Below are 17,520 nucleotides of genomic sequence, written 5' to 3'. Positions count from 1 at the left end.
TCAGCATCGCATCTGCATCTGCCAATGTTCAGCAGGCATGATTCTAGCAGTGTTGGAAGTGTGTGGCCTGCAGTGCTATTCACCTGAGCCATGGCTACACTAGAGGACAGTGGAGTTGCGATTGTCCACTGAAATATCTTGAGAGGCGAACATCACTGACAACAGGGGAGTGTGCTGCATTAAACACATGTTCTACAGTTGAGCCTGCCTTATATTAAGATATTATATTTCAAAATTTTGTCCACATCTTCTAACAGTGGTTGCAAAATACAGCCCCAATATCAATAACCCGACATGTAGACCTCGTTTTCTTTTTCTAAAGGATTATTGTTGAAATAAAGGACTGTGAATGTAACATGCCCTTGCAAATCCTGGGGCTGTATTCTCGCGGGATTATTTTCAGAGATACTTTCAAAAGATTTTACGTGCCTAGCATTGGATGTGTCCTGTGTCTTTGGTAGATCCTTGGTACTGTATCAACCATGCCAAAACAGCGTGCCTGACTTTGCCAAAAACGGTCACACAAAGGGGATAGTGCCTTTGAAAGTGATTGTGTAAGGTTTCAGTCCCTGAATCTGATTGCTGGAACACGCACGTGTTTGCCTACAACTACGACGGGTAATTAATGCTGGCTCTCAACTTTGGCAGAAACATAATAGCAGCCTGCACCATTATTACAAACTTAGGTTCCTTTGTTGCAATTGCTATTGCGTTTTCTACTGGAACCGATGAAGCATCGCGTGCATTAAGTGCCAACTGGTGTGCACCACACCACTGTGCACAGTTGAGCTTGCGTACATCACACACAGTAAAGCTCCACGTACATATCCCATGATCATTATCGTTGTCCCATAAATTTTACCACAGTCGCACCTCTTGCACAGATCATTCATTAAACATAGCCAGCTCATACACCTGTACTGTCATTTTTTCATATAGAAAAGCCAGTGCCTGAAAGGTCTATTCTTAGGATATTATGGCCAACACCAATTCAAAAAGTAATAAACTGGGTTAAAGAATACTTAAGTAACAGACGACAAGCTGTTGTAATTAATATGTCAGTTCGTCATTTCAACCTGTTCAGTCTGGTGTGCCTCAAGGTTCCGTTTTGGGACCCACTCTATTTTTAATTTATATAAATGATATTCATCAGGGTATAGACTCAGGAATCCGGTTATATGCCGATGACTGCATTTTGTATCAGCCGTTAAAATGTAAGGCTTGACTGCGTTAAATTACAAAATGACTTGAACTGGATTGAAAGATGGTGCTCAGACTGGCAAATGAGCGTGAATACCTAAAAAACTAAACTTATGAGGTTTACTACTTGCAGTGAAATTACCAAGCACACATACTTAATGGTGAAGATCTAGAAACTGCAGAATCATTAAAATATCTAGGTGTTCATCTTTCTCCGACTTTGTCTTGGCATAATCGTGTGGGTGTATTGTTTCCGCTGCATGTAAATCTCTTGGCTTCATTCGTCGTACGCTTCGTCAGGCTAATAGTGATACCAAGCTTCTTGCATATACCGACGTACTTCGTTCAAAGCTTGAGTATGCCTCATTTATATGGAACCCGCATCAAATGCATCTTATTACCAAATTAGAATCTTTTCAGAATAAGGCAGTGCGATTTCAACATTCAAGCATCACCAAAATAAAACATGACCTAGGACTCATCCCATTGCAGACTAGAAGAAAGATATCTCGGTTAACTTTCTTCCATCAGCTGTTTCATCACTCAAATATCTTCTCTCAGGCACACATCTTACCAGCTAAAAGGAAATTCCCACGAATTGATCACAAATTTAAGGTCGAACAACCATTTGCAGTTTCGTGTCTGCACTTAGCCATATTGGAATGGAATCATCTCCCAAGTAATATAGCCGAAATAACTGACCATATTATATTCAAACAAGCGCTTAATGAAACATTCGGAAATGAGAAACATTAGCATTTCTTCTTACATTTCTTCAGATGTCAGAGGATGTAAGATTATTGTTTGCATAATATTAGAATTATTGGTGTATGTTGTCGTCGAATGAGAAGAGATGTAAAGGTTGCATAGCATGTATGACTTCATATAAGGATATTCGACTTACATGCATGTTGCCTTATACCTTTGTATATCAATTGTTGTTCTCCCCCCCCCCCCCCCCCCTCTGTTATGCCCAAGCTGGGCCTTTAGGGTAAATAAGATGAAAATAATATATATACCTTCATGGAGAGAGTTACCTTGCATCGCACATTGCAACAAAGTGAACAGCATCTTATATCTTCATATTTTATAACCCCACCCCTTATGTAATACACCCTAGAGGAGTCTTTAAGGTAACAAAGTGAAAGCTTAGTGGCAAGGCAGGCAGTGAAAATGATTGTGGAAAAAGTGACTACAGCACAGAAACAGACAATGAACGAAGAACAGAGCTAACTGCCAACTAAAGCTGTAGTTGCTTTCATTATGGATTACCAACTAGCCTGTTCCTATACCTTGCGGGGAGTGACCTCTTGTTCAGCTTCAGCTGTGTCAGTTCTCGCATGTCTGTGCAGAACTGGGAACACGTGGTGCACCTTTTGGAGCATGTGAACCGGCCAGCTGTGGAACCGCACGGGGCAGACTTCTCCCGCGTGCGCCTTTGGTGGCTGCACGGCTGGGCTCGCCGCTTTCGCCAGACAGTGGTGCTGAGTGCCGTGGCCCAGGCACCCATCTCAGCTCTGTTGAGCAGGCATGCCCAGAACTATGCAGGCATGGTGACCTCTGCTAACACCTTGGAACCAGGCTCCATTGCAGGTAGGCAACCCATTGAGATAGGACATGGCTGTCATCGATGGGATCAGCCATTTGGTGTGACTCGCAACATAAGAATTAGAAAGGTTGTTTCAAAATACAGCTCCAGCATTTGCCTGTGGTAACCAGACATGCAGTGTTCCATTGCCGTTTAACATGCTCAGACCATGGTAGCTGCAATTTTCGAACGTAACTGGAAGACTCATATACATGACTCATTGACGTCACTTCATGAAAAAAATAATTTGGGGATAGCATTTCTTAAGCATCGTGTTTGAACCAATAAACAAATATGGGGAGTATGAACAAGCTACGCGAAAGCTAACTTCCTTATTCATAGACAGATAATGACCAAATTTGCACATTTTGCGTATTTTGATGTGCTAATCTTCAAAAATGTAATTATGGCCCAGGGCAAGCAGTATGAGATATGCTGTAGAAACTGGGGTCTTTTGTTTGGAGAAAACTTAGCACCTAGACCAAAAAAGAACAGTAGTTAATATGGAGAAATAATCTACAACCTATAATAAGGTATATACCAATGTGCTATGTCTACTTGAACTATAGTTAGAAGCCATCAAAGTTGCCCCCAAAAATCTCACTTGACATGCGACTCATTAAAAAAAATATTACCCTAAAATTGGGCTTGCTTAGTGCATTCACCATGCGCTTATTTTTTAGGTAATAAAATGAATATTAGCTAAAAAAATCACCAAAGCTATTTCCTCTCCCAAATTGCAAGTATGTCAAAAGTGTTTTGAAAAATTAAGGAAAAGCATTTCAAATAAGTTTATTGGGATAAAATCTTATGGAAGTGAAAGGTCTTGGAAACACAAAAATAACAGAAAATAAGTCTTTTGGGCCAATTCTCGGTCTGCAGCCTCCTCCCTTTAACACAACACAACAATTTTAACCTTTAACACAACAAATTTTAACACTGAACTACCACTACATTGTAGCAATACTCGACTGCATTGCCATTAAATTTTAGCACCGATTTCACGGTAACCGTGCTTAAAAGGCTATACAAACAAAACAAAAGCATAAAGCCGCTTTTGCTCTTTGGGCAAGTCTCTCTTCGAGCACACATATCGTGCATACAGCATTATAGTCTGGGGGCAGCACTAGCGGCTGCTTAATGCCAGGCACAAAAATACCGAAAAGCCCATACAAAAATGTGCAGCAGCACTCACCTGAAAGCTGTGAGCAGTAGTGTCTGCAAGTATAAAACCTAAAAACAATAATATGGCTCTGGAAGGAAGACAAACCATCTTGTGTAGTGCCAACACTTTTAATGCACTTGATGAAGTCTCTGTACACAGCTGCCTTCTGTGTCTCGTTTCGTAACATATAAAGAGATTCAATACAGTTCTGAAGTGTAGACATTGGTGGGGCTGGGCACCATGTTAGCCACAGTTCAGGTAACGCTAGAAGAGGGCACAGTTGACTCGAGGCACCCCCTTTGTCTTGAGCTAGGGATTGTAGTGCGTTTTGGCAGTTGATCCGGACACATTTTATGACTACTCTTTCTGTATCTCAGTGTACTTTTTTTTTAATGTGAATTGTGTTTTGGATGTCACAAAGGCTTATATTAATTACCGCAACTTTTTTTAACAGAGGTGACAGTTTCCCTCGCCCAAGTGTTTCAGCGCTTTGAGGCTGCTTCGGCTGCTGACGTGCCTGAGGCACGCTTCCACTTTTTCACCGAGAAGGTGCTGCCACCGCTGCTGCGAGAGGGCTCCCAGGGTTGCATGGTGTATGTGCGCTCTTACTTTGACTTTGTGCGGCTGCGCAACCACCTGCGCTCACTCGACGCCAGCTTCTGCCAGATCTGTGAGTACACATCTGATGCCAAAGTGTCTAGAGCACGAGGAGTCTTCTTCACTGGCCGACGGCGGCTTATGCTGTACACCGAGCGATTCCACTTCTACCGCCGTTACCGGATCAAAGGTGTGCAGCGCCTCATCTTCTACGAGCTACCAACGCTGCCACAATTCTATCCCGAGCTCTGTCGCATGGTGGCCACGGGAAACAATGGCTGCACCAGCCTCTTCTGTCGCCAGGATGCGCTGCCCCTGGCAGCTGTTGTGGGAAGCTCACGTGCTGCACGCATGCTGCACACTGACCGTGACGTACATGTGCTCGTGTCAGCAGGCCAGTAAGTTGCCAGTCAGTGGTGCAGTCGACGAGGAGTCTCGTCTGACGAATCAGAAGTGTCAATGCCCGAGTCTGGCAGCTCGGAGCCAACAAGCTCCGCAAGCATGCTGCTCAATTGGTCCAGGAAGTTTGACACCCCATCGTAGCCTGGAAAAGAAACGAGGATGCTGCATTACATGACCCCTCTCCGCACAGAAATAGTGAATGTGTGCTTACCAGGGAAGTTGTTGACGTCGATGATGCAGAGCCGCCCTGTGTCCTTTTCTGCAATGATGTCGATGCCAAAGAGTCTCTGCCCAAGCTGCTGCCTCATTGTGTCCACCACAAAACGAAGTTTTCGCGGGCATGGCATTGGCGCCCCCTGGACAATTACACAACTGGAATCACACCATGGAACAACATGCTGTTTTTTACTGCCATAAGGCTACAATGAGGGAAGTGGTTCGATTGTATCCTGCCACATACAGATCTCGGCCTGGCAGCATCTTCACATGTTTCACCACATGGCACATTGAACTACACTGAACCATGGACATCAAAAGCTTGCCAACATGAGGTCAAGTATGACCATCTGAAATATTGCCTTGAATTGTGAATGTGGCTAATGATGGTATATTGAGAGACAGCCTCTTCACAAAAAGGCTCTTTTTTGTTAGCTGCCAATTTCAGCAGTTTAAATTATGCTTTCTAATAAATGACAGATGACACTTTTTAATGCTACGTTTCACTGTGTTCTTGACCCATTTTACAAAAAATTACAATTCAAGTTACTTGATTTACCCACAGTTTCTGAACTAGTGCAGAAGCTGCTGCACTTCTATATTTGTTTTCCAATTGTAGTGTAATGGCAGTCCATAGATTATCATTCATTTCACATAACTGCAGACAGAGTTGACAAATATGTGGTACTAAACTCAGATTTACAAATAGCTACATGTGAGTGCATGGTTGACAGTACTGTCTGCTAACAAGAACCCGGCACTGTTGGCAAGGGTACACTGTGCTGGTGTCAATGCGATGCATATTTAAATGTCAAACAGATAAAGCTTAGAGGACATAAAAAAAACATCCAAAGACTATTCAATTCTAGCATGTGCTATCCACACACAGCAGGCACGCGTAGCATCACATTGCTGGCATTGTGCGCTTCTCTCCCGTCTTCGTTTCACCCTCTCACCAAAGTCAGAGGAGCGGGAAGGAGACTTGGGAGGGGCAACAAATGCGGGGAGTCCAAGTAGCCAGATTTAATTGCTATAGCCAATAATGCGCTATGGGGTCATTGTAGTAAGCAGTTTATTTAACCACAGGGCACACACAAACATGAACATGTGTATCCGATAGGACCTGCGTGCCTTCCAGTGGGTAATCAGTTATATCTTCTCACACTTTCCATACACACTAGAGCAGTGTTCTCGGGTGATCACTTTCAGAGTTCTTTTTCTTTTCCCAGTATGCAGCCAACAGTGCGGCACTTGTTCCTGGCAGAGTGGAAAGTGCTGAGAGGGAGCTGCAGGAAGCTACGGCACTTCTCACGCATTTAAGCTCACAGTTTTGCATGAGTTGTCGTATGAGGCAGGACGTGCGTAATCTCGTACCATATCGGTGAGGTATTTAATGCATTGTCTTTATGGAGAGTTCACCAGGACTGCACCATTCTGTCATAAAGTCCAGCACGTCGCAAAATCTGGGGATCTACAACCGGGATTCCACTCTAGACACTATTTAGGACGTGCTTGCAAAATTGTTACGTAATTCGTGCACCCTCTTCTTGAAGCCCTAAAGTAAGAAAAAAGAAGTGCACAAATTGTGTGAGTAAACACGGTCCTTCTTCCTGTCTAGTTAAAACATTGAATGTTTGTTCTCTCTGCTTTCTTTTCATGCAACCTGGTTATAACAATTATTGGTTACAATAATGGGATTTACTTGGCACTTGAATATTGTTATAAGTGGGTTCGACTGTATCACACACATCTTTCTTGCTCACGTCACACGTCTTGTGTACCACCACATTATTTGGAGATGCAAGTGTGTACGACAATCTTACATTTTGCCTATGCAACCATAACTGGCTGTTCTACCCAATGCTCTTGTTCACTATACTCCAAGTCATACTTAGCAGGCAATGCTTTGGAACCTACATACCAGTCTCATTCCACATCTTTCACAATGCAGTTGTTCTCGACCTGCAAGGCTTTCTGCAAAACAACTACTACATGTTTTACAATTACAATTTTTAGGCATAAGATTACATCCAATCACATATTATCTGTACTCCTTTGTGTCTCCAGTGTGACATGCTATGCTTTGGCAGCTAGCGCAAGTGGTCTGCTGTGACTCCTGGTCACAGAAACGTGCCACTCCATTCATTCGGTGATAAATAGGTTGATGTCTATCATGCCTTTCATGTAATAATTGTCATATTTTGCAACATGTATGAGGCTTAATCTTACTTGGGATTACATGAAGCATGTCTGTGCCTTTCATATGCAATGTACAATTTTTCGGTCAGAAAATGTGAGCAGGGAGAGAACTCTCCAGCCTTTGTAGCATTGCCTGTTATGTGTGAAACGGGGTAGAAAGATGTCTGCATCAAAGGGCCTTTAGCACAGGGAAGGCAACAAGACCCCTCAGGAGGAAGCCCACTCCAAATGCACACAGGCACTCACATCCAGAGCAGCTTCGGCATTGAGCGGAGAGCTGGAGTGCGGCTTGGAAACATCCTGGCTGTTGAAGAAAATAGTGGGTGAGTCATCAGCCACAAAGTCCTTGAGCGATGGCCGCCACGTGAGGTGGTAGCGCTGTCCCAGCACGTACACCTTGAGCAGGCGTCCCTCGTGGGGCACAAACTGCTGGGCCACGCAGGGGCCCTGCAGGTTTGCCAAGCCGTGCTCACCAAATACTAGGCACATCTGGTGGGCCCTCTTCATGCCATGCGATACCAGTGGCTTGCACACAATGGGGAACTGGACCCTGTGCTGTCGAAGTGTTGCCCGGTCAGCTTCCACGTCTGCTCCAGTGAGCTCCACAAAGGGCGGCACAAACATCCATTCTGTGAAGGGAAACACACGGGACCACATTTAAGTGTCGCAGTAGTTCTACTGTGAGAAATAAGAGTACCTCATAGAGGCACATCCATCACCAGAAGCTGCACACTTGACCACTGTCCCCTGCATCCTCCTTTGCCCCCAGCACTAGCTATAGCCAGGGCACCTCCAACTCGCTGCTGCCGCAGGAGTCGCCACTTCAGGGACGGTAAGCACTATTGTACCAGATTTCAGTGACCAGATGAACTTATGCACTGGACCATGTTCCCCTTCAAGTGCTAATTAATTAAGTCCTTTTAAAATTTCGTTTCAGCAAGCATGAAAGTATGCCATGTGTACAGGCAGCGTCGGGAGTTTACAGGATGTGGGATCTAAGGAAAAGCAGAATATTTCCTGCTCCTAGACTTTAAATGTGCTTTGTGTGCTAGTGTACATGACCAACACAGTTTTAATGGCTGCAAACCAAAGCTGGGCTGAAACGTCTTGCGGAACCCGTGTGCTGCAAGCTTTTGACCTTGCCTGTACACACTTTAATGCCATCTGCTTTGTACTTGAGGTTGGGCTTTCACTTAGTCACAGGGGAACTGTATGTATCCTAGAATGTCAATGTCCCTGTTGCATTTTCTTTCCTCCTTTGGCAAGTATCTATCTTTTTCATCAAGGGCAGTCGTAATATTATACCACAGAGCTCTTACTTGGTAGTTTGCACAAATGAGAGAAAATCATGCTGCCTTCTCAACACTTACCAGATCTTTTAACGATGTTGGCTAAAGCAAACATTGTTAAAACGAGCAGCAGTGCAGTGATGGTATCAAGTTGCAATGTTTTATTGCAAATGGCCTAATATCTTTGTCCTATATCATCAGGATATAGCGTCAATGCTCGGGCAAAAACAGCAGCTCGAAGAATCGACAGGAATAAAGAATCTATTGAGTGAGTTTGCACCCAGCAAAGCAACACTTGGGTCACAACAATAGAGGCAAGCACGGTTGGCGATTGTCCAATTGAATCACAATGCTCAAGTTCAGCCTCTATCTATACAGCCGTCACATGTTACAGAGCAGTAAGCGGCGCTTCTGTCTAATAACATTTATCACACGCATAAAATCTGGTTAGGATGTGCCAAACTCAATGTGGCGATAACATTTACAAACATTCTGATACAGCAACCATGTCCTGCAAAGAAGTGATAACACAAGAGTGACAGTTCAGCAGAAATAATCAACTGCCAAAAGAAAGATGACACATATGTGGTAATGTCAACAAGGAAGCAGAAGTCGACTGGCTGTCTTGCCTGCGCTGCAATATCTTTCACAGAGATATAGGCAGCACACTTGTGCGCTTGCCAGACGTGTTATCTCTGTTGGTCCTAAAACTGTGGTTGCACGTGAGTTCTCCAAGCGCTGGGCACACAATAGCATTGAAAAAGAAATGTTGCCGAGAAACACTGCTGCAGTTTTAAAGACGGCACACTTATGCTAGGTACCTTTATGAATGCCACAGAAAACTTTGTAGAGTCGCACTGTACTGCCTGTTTCTTCATTGTAGTAACAAAAAACGGCATTTCTGCTATTGTTATTTTGTCCTAGTTTGTTCTGTTTGTACCTGCTTACAGGTGTTAACAGCAGATTCTTCAAATTTGAGTTCTAATATTGTTTTTCTTTGCTGCACGCCGCATCGTGAATTAGTCACACTTTCAGCACACCACCTTCCAGCACTGCAAGATTGCTAATACTTGTTATATAAAAAGGTGCTCATAACATTGTGTTCCTTATGCTTTCTAGTATCTAACCGTGTGTGCATAGTAATTTGTTGGCGAGTTGGCTCCATCCCATAAACAATGGTAAATTATTTTTAACTCTAAAACTAACTGGTCTACTGCAAAGAAATGGTTGTGTATTACAAATCAGCACAGAAACACTTAAAAGTACTTTGCAATTTTGTTAAATTTAGTAAAATAAAGGTAGAGAAAATAGCTTTCAAGGGGCCCTGAGCCAGCCCTCGGGCTTGGTGAAAAAAGTCCGCTGATAGCATATGTTGCTGTGAACATCTCAGCCAAGTTTGGCAGCCGTCCACAGCGTGTGGAGCTCGCAAGCGGACCGCAAAGTCACCTTTCTCAAATGCTCTCATTGGAACAGAAGCCTGCTCCTCACTCTTTTCTGGACGCTTTATTTCAGAATATAACAGATTCCCATATGCGAGTGTTATTGGCCAATAGTTGACATCAATCAAGAAGGGTGTTTGGATCAGTTTAGGTCTTCCTACTGTTACTGTGTAGATTTATTGATGCAGTTTAACAAACGGGCTGAAGTAAGCGAAAATCTGCTTTCGAATTTCGATAAGAATTACGTACTTCCAAAAGAAACTGACTATCGTCTGCTCACAGTGGCCGCTCTTATAGGAACTAAACTTTATCGGTATCATAGCTGTTGTGTCTCGCTAATTTCAATTAGTTTCCAACACTCGACTAGCCTCGAAGCATGTAAAACTTCAGGTCAGACCACACGCACGCTTGCCAGTGCGCGTTCACTCTTGGCTGCTGCTGGTTAGGTGCCTTGGCAGACTTCACTTTGTATTGAGCTGTTGATAGAGCTTCAAAATGCTCAATTTGGATGTAGCTACTATCCGTCAGTCAAGCTGGTGCAGAACAAAGCTGGTCCACACCACAAAGCACAGCCAGACAGGAGCATATTAGTGCGAGCAAGCACTTAAGCCCTGTCATGCACAAAGCAAATGCTGCAGTTGCATGTGGCTGCAGTCTGCTACGTAGCGCAGATACCATGGCCGTTGCGGGGTGACAGGATGAATCTGCTAGTGGAGGGCACTGTGGCTCGTAGAGGATGACTACATTTGGTGCTCATAGGTGCCAAAATCGAAAGTAGTGGTGTGTATGTGAACATATAAAATCAAATTTGAACTGTGCGCCACAGTGACATTCAGTCGGTGGAGCGTTGTGGACACGCTCCGCTCTGCTGTAGCCTTCGCAGTGCAAATTGAAGAAGGAGCGGAAGCACCGTGAAGGGGCTGTTTGATTGCTAATAACTCTGCTTATGCTCAACGCTTTGGAGTACTTTTTGCGCCAAAAGTATAATAGTCTAATTCAACTTCAAATTTCTCGACTTAAATAAAGAGTGGCTCAGGGCTACTTTAATACCACTTCCCGATTAACGTGCAGATAAATGAAGAATACTACATGTTTGACGAAACAGTTCTGTGGAAACCCTCAAGGTGTCCCGGACCAGGACAAATTTTTCAACTGCGAGGCTTTTCTTTCGAGGAAACCATATAGGTTTCCTTTGTAGCAATTGCTACGAATGGTATGGATGTCTAATTTTCCCTTTATTAAATACTACATGTGCTTGGGTAAGTTGATTTTGCTGCCAGTGTATGCTTCAGTAGAGTATGTGGAAACCTGAGCTGAAATCACTGATCAGGTTCAAGTCCCAGTTTGCAACTTTTGCTCAAGCCACCTCAGGAACTTCACACTGGTTCGACAGCCACAAGACCCTTCTTCCAATTTTGCAACAGTTCGCTTCAATGCATGGATGTTGGTAGGTGTTGCTTTCAGCCCAATATTTAGAGGCTGCATTGTTGGTTTGGGTGTATGAATGAGAAACAGCATTCTAAAGAAAAGTTGGTTAGAAACAAAGCCAGCAGTGAGAATTCTTTCTCCAAAGCATTTTCTGTTTGCTATTTAGAGTTGTTTCTTCACTTGTCACTTGTCATGTCTCCAACTTTCATCAGTCCTTTCTACAGTACAGACCTACATATATTTTACAAATTTTAATTTAGAAGAGGAATGGAGGTCTATATAAGTGTTATGAGACAGAAGAAAAAGGTGCTATACTGTGTGAACAAAAGCGGAGGAACTAATCTCTCAATTAAGTCGATTGGGATGGCAGGCTAGAATGCTAGTGCGAGATAAAGGAGAGGTAACAGTGACGTTTTCTGCAATGCTCCGCCAAGGGGTGTGCATCAGTGACTCTCACCTGTTGTGGCCAGGGGGCTCTGCTCAACCAGGCGGTACTGGTGGAAGCGGTTGAGCACCTTGCGCACATTCTCCAAGGGGTCGACAACCACCACACTCGGGTGGGCCCGGCAAAAGCGCTGCATGCCACGGTTTTTTCAATTCTTTGGACTACACTGGCATGGCATCTGCAACACTGTCAACTGTGGCAGATGAAAATTCTGCCTCTCAAGTATTCTGCTAGCACCATATTTGCTGTAGCTAAAGCAAGCAGCTTCTCCTGGCCTTGACTTGGCTGGGTAAACTATTGCCATTGACTGTATCTACAAGAAACAGATGGCTCACTTCGCACTCGTTTCTCTCTCGGCTTTTCAATTTATTCACAATACAAAAGGACAATAATTAAAATTTCATTTGGCATACGTGTTGCTTAACTTGTTGTAAGACTTGTGTTGCCAGGCAAGCATGGTCCTCCTAAGCAAACCAATGTTCGATTTTCATTTAGGATCATTATTTTTTAACCTGCAGGAAGTGGACCACAGTAAGCACTCAGTCATATGGACTGTCAGTGTTGTTACTCCACAGTCACAGCTCGCATGCAATGAGACACCACCAACAGTTGCACGGTGCATCATAAGGATGCTTCGTAACTGCAAATGCCACGGATATATGTGGCCTGTGAACATCAAGAGTTTGTCAAGCACAGTGGCATGTAAACAGCATGCTTAAATTCTTCTGGCAATTTTCAGCAGCTTTTGTTTTAGGAAAAATTGGACTAAATAAAGAATCTGCTCCAAACAGTGGGTAAAATTTGTTTCTTAAATGCAACAAATTTTATTACATTGGTTCAGCAGCTGTCAAACGAGAGTGTTCGTGTATTTTTACATACTTAAAGGCAAATCTGAGTTGGCCCCATGGTAACCTCCTCTTAAGACAAATGGAACTGGCTGATTCAATACGTATCTGGCCACTCTTGTTCTACCATATAAATGGATCCAGCATCAGGTACCTCAAACTCGGCTGTGATGTGCTGGCACTCGGTGTCGCCATGGTCAGCTCGCACAAGGATGTCGCAGAACTTGTGCACGATAGCTGCCAGTGGTCCCTGCTCCTCGAGGGGACGAGTCAGGTCCAACTGCCGTGTACACCAGAAAAATCCATGCGCCAGAAAGTACGCTTGCAACAGCTATTCCATGAAGCTAGCCAGTTGGCCAACATGAGAAACTGCTAAGCTCTTCCGCTGATCTCTGACTAAGCAAGCACCAAGTACCACATGCACAGCTTTCGTCAAGCAGATCGTTGAACATGCTGACACAGACTGCAATAAAAGTGAGGCATCAGGGTTGGCATTAACATGAAATGTTGATAGAAGAGGTGTGCTTAATAACAAATGTGAACAAAAATTGACATGCGACCAGGAAAACAAAGACATGTTCTGTCCCTTCCATAGTGGTGTTCATTTCTCTGTACCGGTTGGCCATAAATGCCTACCAATTCGCTCAAATTTCTGTGCAGAAGAGCTATTGCAATTTCCGCAAGACTTGTACCATGTTTGCGGACTGATGAATTCAAGAAAGCGTTAAATTTTGAGCAATTTGTGACTGTTGCCAGTGAAACAGTGCAACACTGCGTTGTTCGTATATAGTACTAGCACATGCTGGAAATCTAAATACCAGGCTGCATTCCGAGGCTGCAGAGATAATGGTCCATAATCTTTTGAGGCTGACTGTACAGTGTGCTCCCATTGTTAAAGGAAACCCACAAGTGACTGTAAAGGAACCCATTTTGTTAGAATAAAAAGAAAATAGGTCCTATTTATCACAGTTTTTTTTTTTTTTTCCTAGAACATTGTGGTGTACCAGCCAGCCCAACAACAAACTACCCTGAAAGAACCCATGAGATGAATCTTCCCCGCTGGAATGTGTACAATCACCTGTCCTTGTCACAGATGATGTGTTGTTGGTGGCGCTGGCACTTAGCTAATCCCCTGTGCAGCGTATTGACATAACTTCAGCTGGCAATTGCAGATAGGACACCAGGAAGGTGAGAGATTGGGGCGTTCCTTTTGAAAATAGACCGCACTGTACCTTCAAGCAGCCACCCGATCTTGCTTGCAGCACTTGAAAGGCCCCATCACTTGGAACCTTCTCATGCAAGGCTGTGCAAGGGCTTTCTTTAGAATGACCGGAGTGGGTGGTTCTGTGATTTCACCACCAAGAAAGACCACGAAGCTACCTCATTCTCCACTTGTACATTCTGTAGGGCTCCTGCCTAAAGCAAAGACAATGGACACACACCATTCCTGCATCCACATGTCCCTAACTAGGTTGTGAATGGTAAATGGACAGAAAATGTGGCCGGAAAAACCGAAACCGAAATATGACAAAAACGGTTTTTCTGGTGTCACACAGGTAGTACACTAAAGGTGCCAAGCTATTTGTGGTCATCTATGAAATAAGTAAATAAATAAATAACACAGTTCTCGACAATTACACTCTGCTATGACTTCAGCAACGTAAAGAGCAATGTTGTACCCTGCAACAGCAAAAGGAAGTTTCCCATACCTTCACCAGTTCCAGCCCATGGGACCTGTAAAATAACACCATAATGATGAACAAGAAGTGCGCAATTATAGTGCTGAGCAGTATGCCATACAGGCACGGTAGAATAGAAGCACAACACATGCATATATTTCATTGCTATGGTTCATCCCAATCTCTCATCCACTGACAATGAAAAGTGGCTGGCTCATAACAAATTGTACTAGATACACACAGACGAATGGAAAACAAGACAACAGAAGAGAGCTCGTGTGTCGTTTCTTTCTGTTCATCTGTTTGTACAACGATCTGCCTCAATGCTGAATTAACAAGCTGAAATGTTCAGAATCCTGGTTCAATATGCAAGAAAAAAAATTGTGCACAAGCACAGAAGCTGAGCAACACTGGCAATGTTCGAAGCACAGCAAAGCTGTGGGGTTCATAGTTTATTTAAGAATGGTGTACATCAAAGAGCAAAGTTCTCGGGTGTAACTCGTCATGCAGCATAGTGCAGAAATTTAAAATGTCACATGTGGTCTCATCGCCCGTTGTGCTGCAACTAAATGAAAGGCAGAGCTTCTGTCACCTCACAAAACTCTATACTTTAAGCACCATTCAAATAAATTAACGTCAGCAACAAGTCGTGTTTGAACAATGGTTATGGAAATGGCAGCCAAATGCCTGAAGCTGCTTTATTGCAACAGTGCCCATGATTAAGTCGCAAAGCAAATAAGTTGTTGCATGTAATGTGTTTTACATGAAAAATTAAGGTATTGATGTGTAAATTTAGTTTGGCATTACCATTGTCCTTGCTTATCTGGCACTCTCATGACAATTGCATTTCAAGCAGCATTAACAATGTGACATGATATGTTGCTTTAATCTTGCACCTGTGCCCAGATGAAAAATGCTTGCAAAAGGTCCTCTATTCTGAAAAATTGCGTATGTCATAGGCTATACTGCCCTGGTTAAATGCATATATATTTCCTACGTGAATCTCCACTTGTTATACCTTCAATATCTGGCAGAGGCATAATAGAAAACCTGTCCCACATTGATATCCATGATATTGTTATCCAGATATGTTCCCTGTTTTCCTGAGCTCATGTTTGTTTATGCTTTTCTGATTTTTCACTGTGTTATGCAATATGATCACTTTATTGGTTTCTTTTTTTTAACCCATATGTAATGCCCGTAAAGGGCCTTTAGGGTATGTGAATAAAAAAAAGAAGCGTAATCACATAAAACTAGAACAGTTGTTTTCACCACAACATTGTTTTCTTGCTTTATGCTTCAATATACATTTTAAACAGCAGTACATCATAATATGACCACTGTATCTTTCAATAACATTTCTAATTACATCACAGCAGGTAAATATCTGTGCCCCAAAGATATGGTGGCTGATTTCGGTGTACGTGAGGTACAGGATTAGTAAAAGTCTGTTCTGAATCAACGCTATTGGTATGTGTGCTGCCTTGCTGTAAGCAGTTGATAACGCTTCGTGTATTATACTGACAGCCTCGAACCCCGTAGCACTAGTCTTGTGTCAAGAATATCAGCTTGACTAGTAGCATGCAAGCCTGGCGCGCAAATTTTTGAACTGCTCCAAATAAACCGGTGCTTAACGAGTGCACGTCTAGTCACACCACGACAACCCGTCAACCTCCAACGAATTTTTTCCAGCCATGCCCGCCAAACAATAGCCGGTAGCTGACTCATGCTAGACAGATGCCGAGGCATCTCGAGGCTGCGATGATCGGTATGCAACGCGAGTCGCCAGCGACCGCCTTTTCAAGATACACCGCGCGCGAGGCGTGGAAAGGGGGCGGCGGCGACGGGGGCGTGCTTACGCGCAGGCTTGCTTGAAGTCCTCCGTGCTGAGCTCGCGGCTCTTCTTGTCACCCCACCAGAAGCCGACGCGGGGACGATCGCTGGGTTCCATGTTGCACATGACGAGACGGCGCGCCTACGTCGCCGCCGGCTGCCAACGCATTGCGGAGGTCTGGCGCGCAACACTCCTCAAGCCGGCGTCGCGGCGGATGTCACCACATGCACCGGACGCGCGGTGCTGATGCTGCGCGGAAGGTCATCACGTAATCCAACACGAGCGTCGTTGGGGCAGACAAACGTCGTATGCGCCGAACGCGTCCGGCCGTGGGCAGTGCCAGGCAGACGCTATGCCGCACGCACTCGCTGCCAGCCTTGGCCTGTCAGGCTCGGAGCCGTCGCAAGGGCCGTCGCTAGCCGTGGCTAGCTCACAGAACTATGCAGACACTGGCACAGAACACGTTGCGAAATAGATTGCAGAACATCAAATAAGTGCAAATCCCCTAAATGCAACAATATGTTACTATCAATTTTGGTTTCCAACAGACTTTAGCGCCATCTATACATATATTTACTAGTCTAAATATTTATATATAATGCCAAAAAGTAAAAATAATATTATTTTTACGCGTCAGTAGATAACAGGACTAAACATTAAGGTCTAAATCTAGAAAAAATACGTGGTTTAAACTTTGTGGAGAGTTTTGCAACTAAAATGAACAGCGACACCTTTCCCTACATGTGACCGATCGAGGTTCGCGGACTTTCCGTGAGCCATGGGCGCTTCATCACACCTTGTCATTGCGCAACATTTTCGCAATCTCATAATTCATCGAGTTTGGCTCAAAACTACCGCATTTCTCTTCTTTTCCTTGTGCCACCTCTCGCGGCTGCCGTAATCTCGGCGCGTAGGCGGGGGAAGTACTCGCGTACAACACCGGACTTGTATAAAAATGCATGTATGTCGGCTTAATTGCATATGAGTCGATTTCGCAAACAGAACTGTTTTGAATGCTATATCGCGCGCGTAATTTTGCTCAGCGTGAAGTAAAGAACGAATACAATAGAAGAAGCACACAGACAACAGAGTGAAGTCGTGTGATGAGCTGCCTGCTGGAATTCAAATGTTTCGGTTTCTAAGCGCGCACCATAGACTGGGATTGTTGTTGTTGTCCTAAGTGGCCGTGGCACA

The 17,520-nt window shown here is 44.0% G+C and overlaps 2 protein-coding genes across 4 annotated transcripts in view; one reads left to right on the top strand and one right to left on the bottom strand.

Moving 5' to 3' along the window:
- Positions 1–4,952, top strand: part of LOC126545124 (U3 small nucleolar RNA-associated protein 25 homolog) — a 34,751-nt gene extending 29,799 nt beyond the window's left edge. For both annotated transcript variants that reach the window (XM_050192848.3, XM_055078246.2), the window contains exons 6-7: positions 2,553–2,793; positions 4,408–4,952. In XM_050192848.3, the coding sequence (XP_050048805.1) occupies positions 2,553–2,793; positions 4,408–4,952 (786 nt within the window). The remainder of the gene's footprint in view (positions 1–2,552; positions 2,794–4,407) is intronic.
- Positions 4,953–4,960: 8 nt separating this feature from the next.
- Positions 4,961–16,831, bottom strand: LOC126545125 (inositol-tetrakisphosphate 1-kinase-like). 2 transcript variants are annotated; one of them, XM_050192849.3, is made up of 7 exons: positions 16,352–16,818; positions 14,523–14,547; positions 12,968–13,093; positions 11,981–12,098; positions 7,614–7,996; positions 5,164–5,308; positions 4,961–5,094 (listed from the first exon to the last, which is right to left on the bottom strand). In XM_050192849.3, exons 1-7 carry the CDS (start codon positions 16,450–16,452, stop codon positions 4,961–4,963), a joined length of 1,032 nt encoding a protein of 343 aa, XP_050048806.1. In that variant the 5' UTR covers positions 16,453–16,818. The 2 variants fall into 2 exon arrangements, with proteins under 2 accessions (XP_050048806.1, XP_054934223.1); XM_055078248.2 differs by lacking the exons at positions 4,961–5,094; positions 5,164–5,308 and adding an exon at positions 5,770–6,723 and having other exon boundaries at positions 16,352–16,831.
- Positions 16,832–17,520: the final 689 nt, after the last annotated feature.

Source organism: Dermacentor andersoni, chromosome 10, assembly GCF_023375885.2.
Source record: "Dermacentor andersoni chromosome 10, qqDerAnde1_hic_scaffold, whole genome shotgun sequence".
Classification (NCBI taxonomy): domain Eukaryota; kingdom Metazoa; phylum Arthropoda; class Arachnida; order Ixodida; family Ixodidae; genus Dermacentor; species Dermacentor andersoni.
This window is presented reverse-complemented; position numbering and strand designations above follow the sequence as displayed.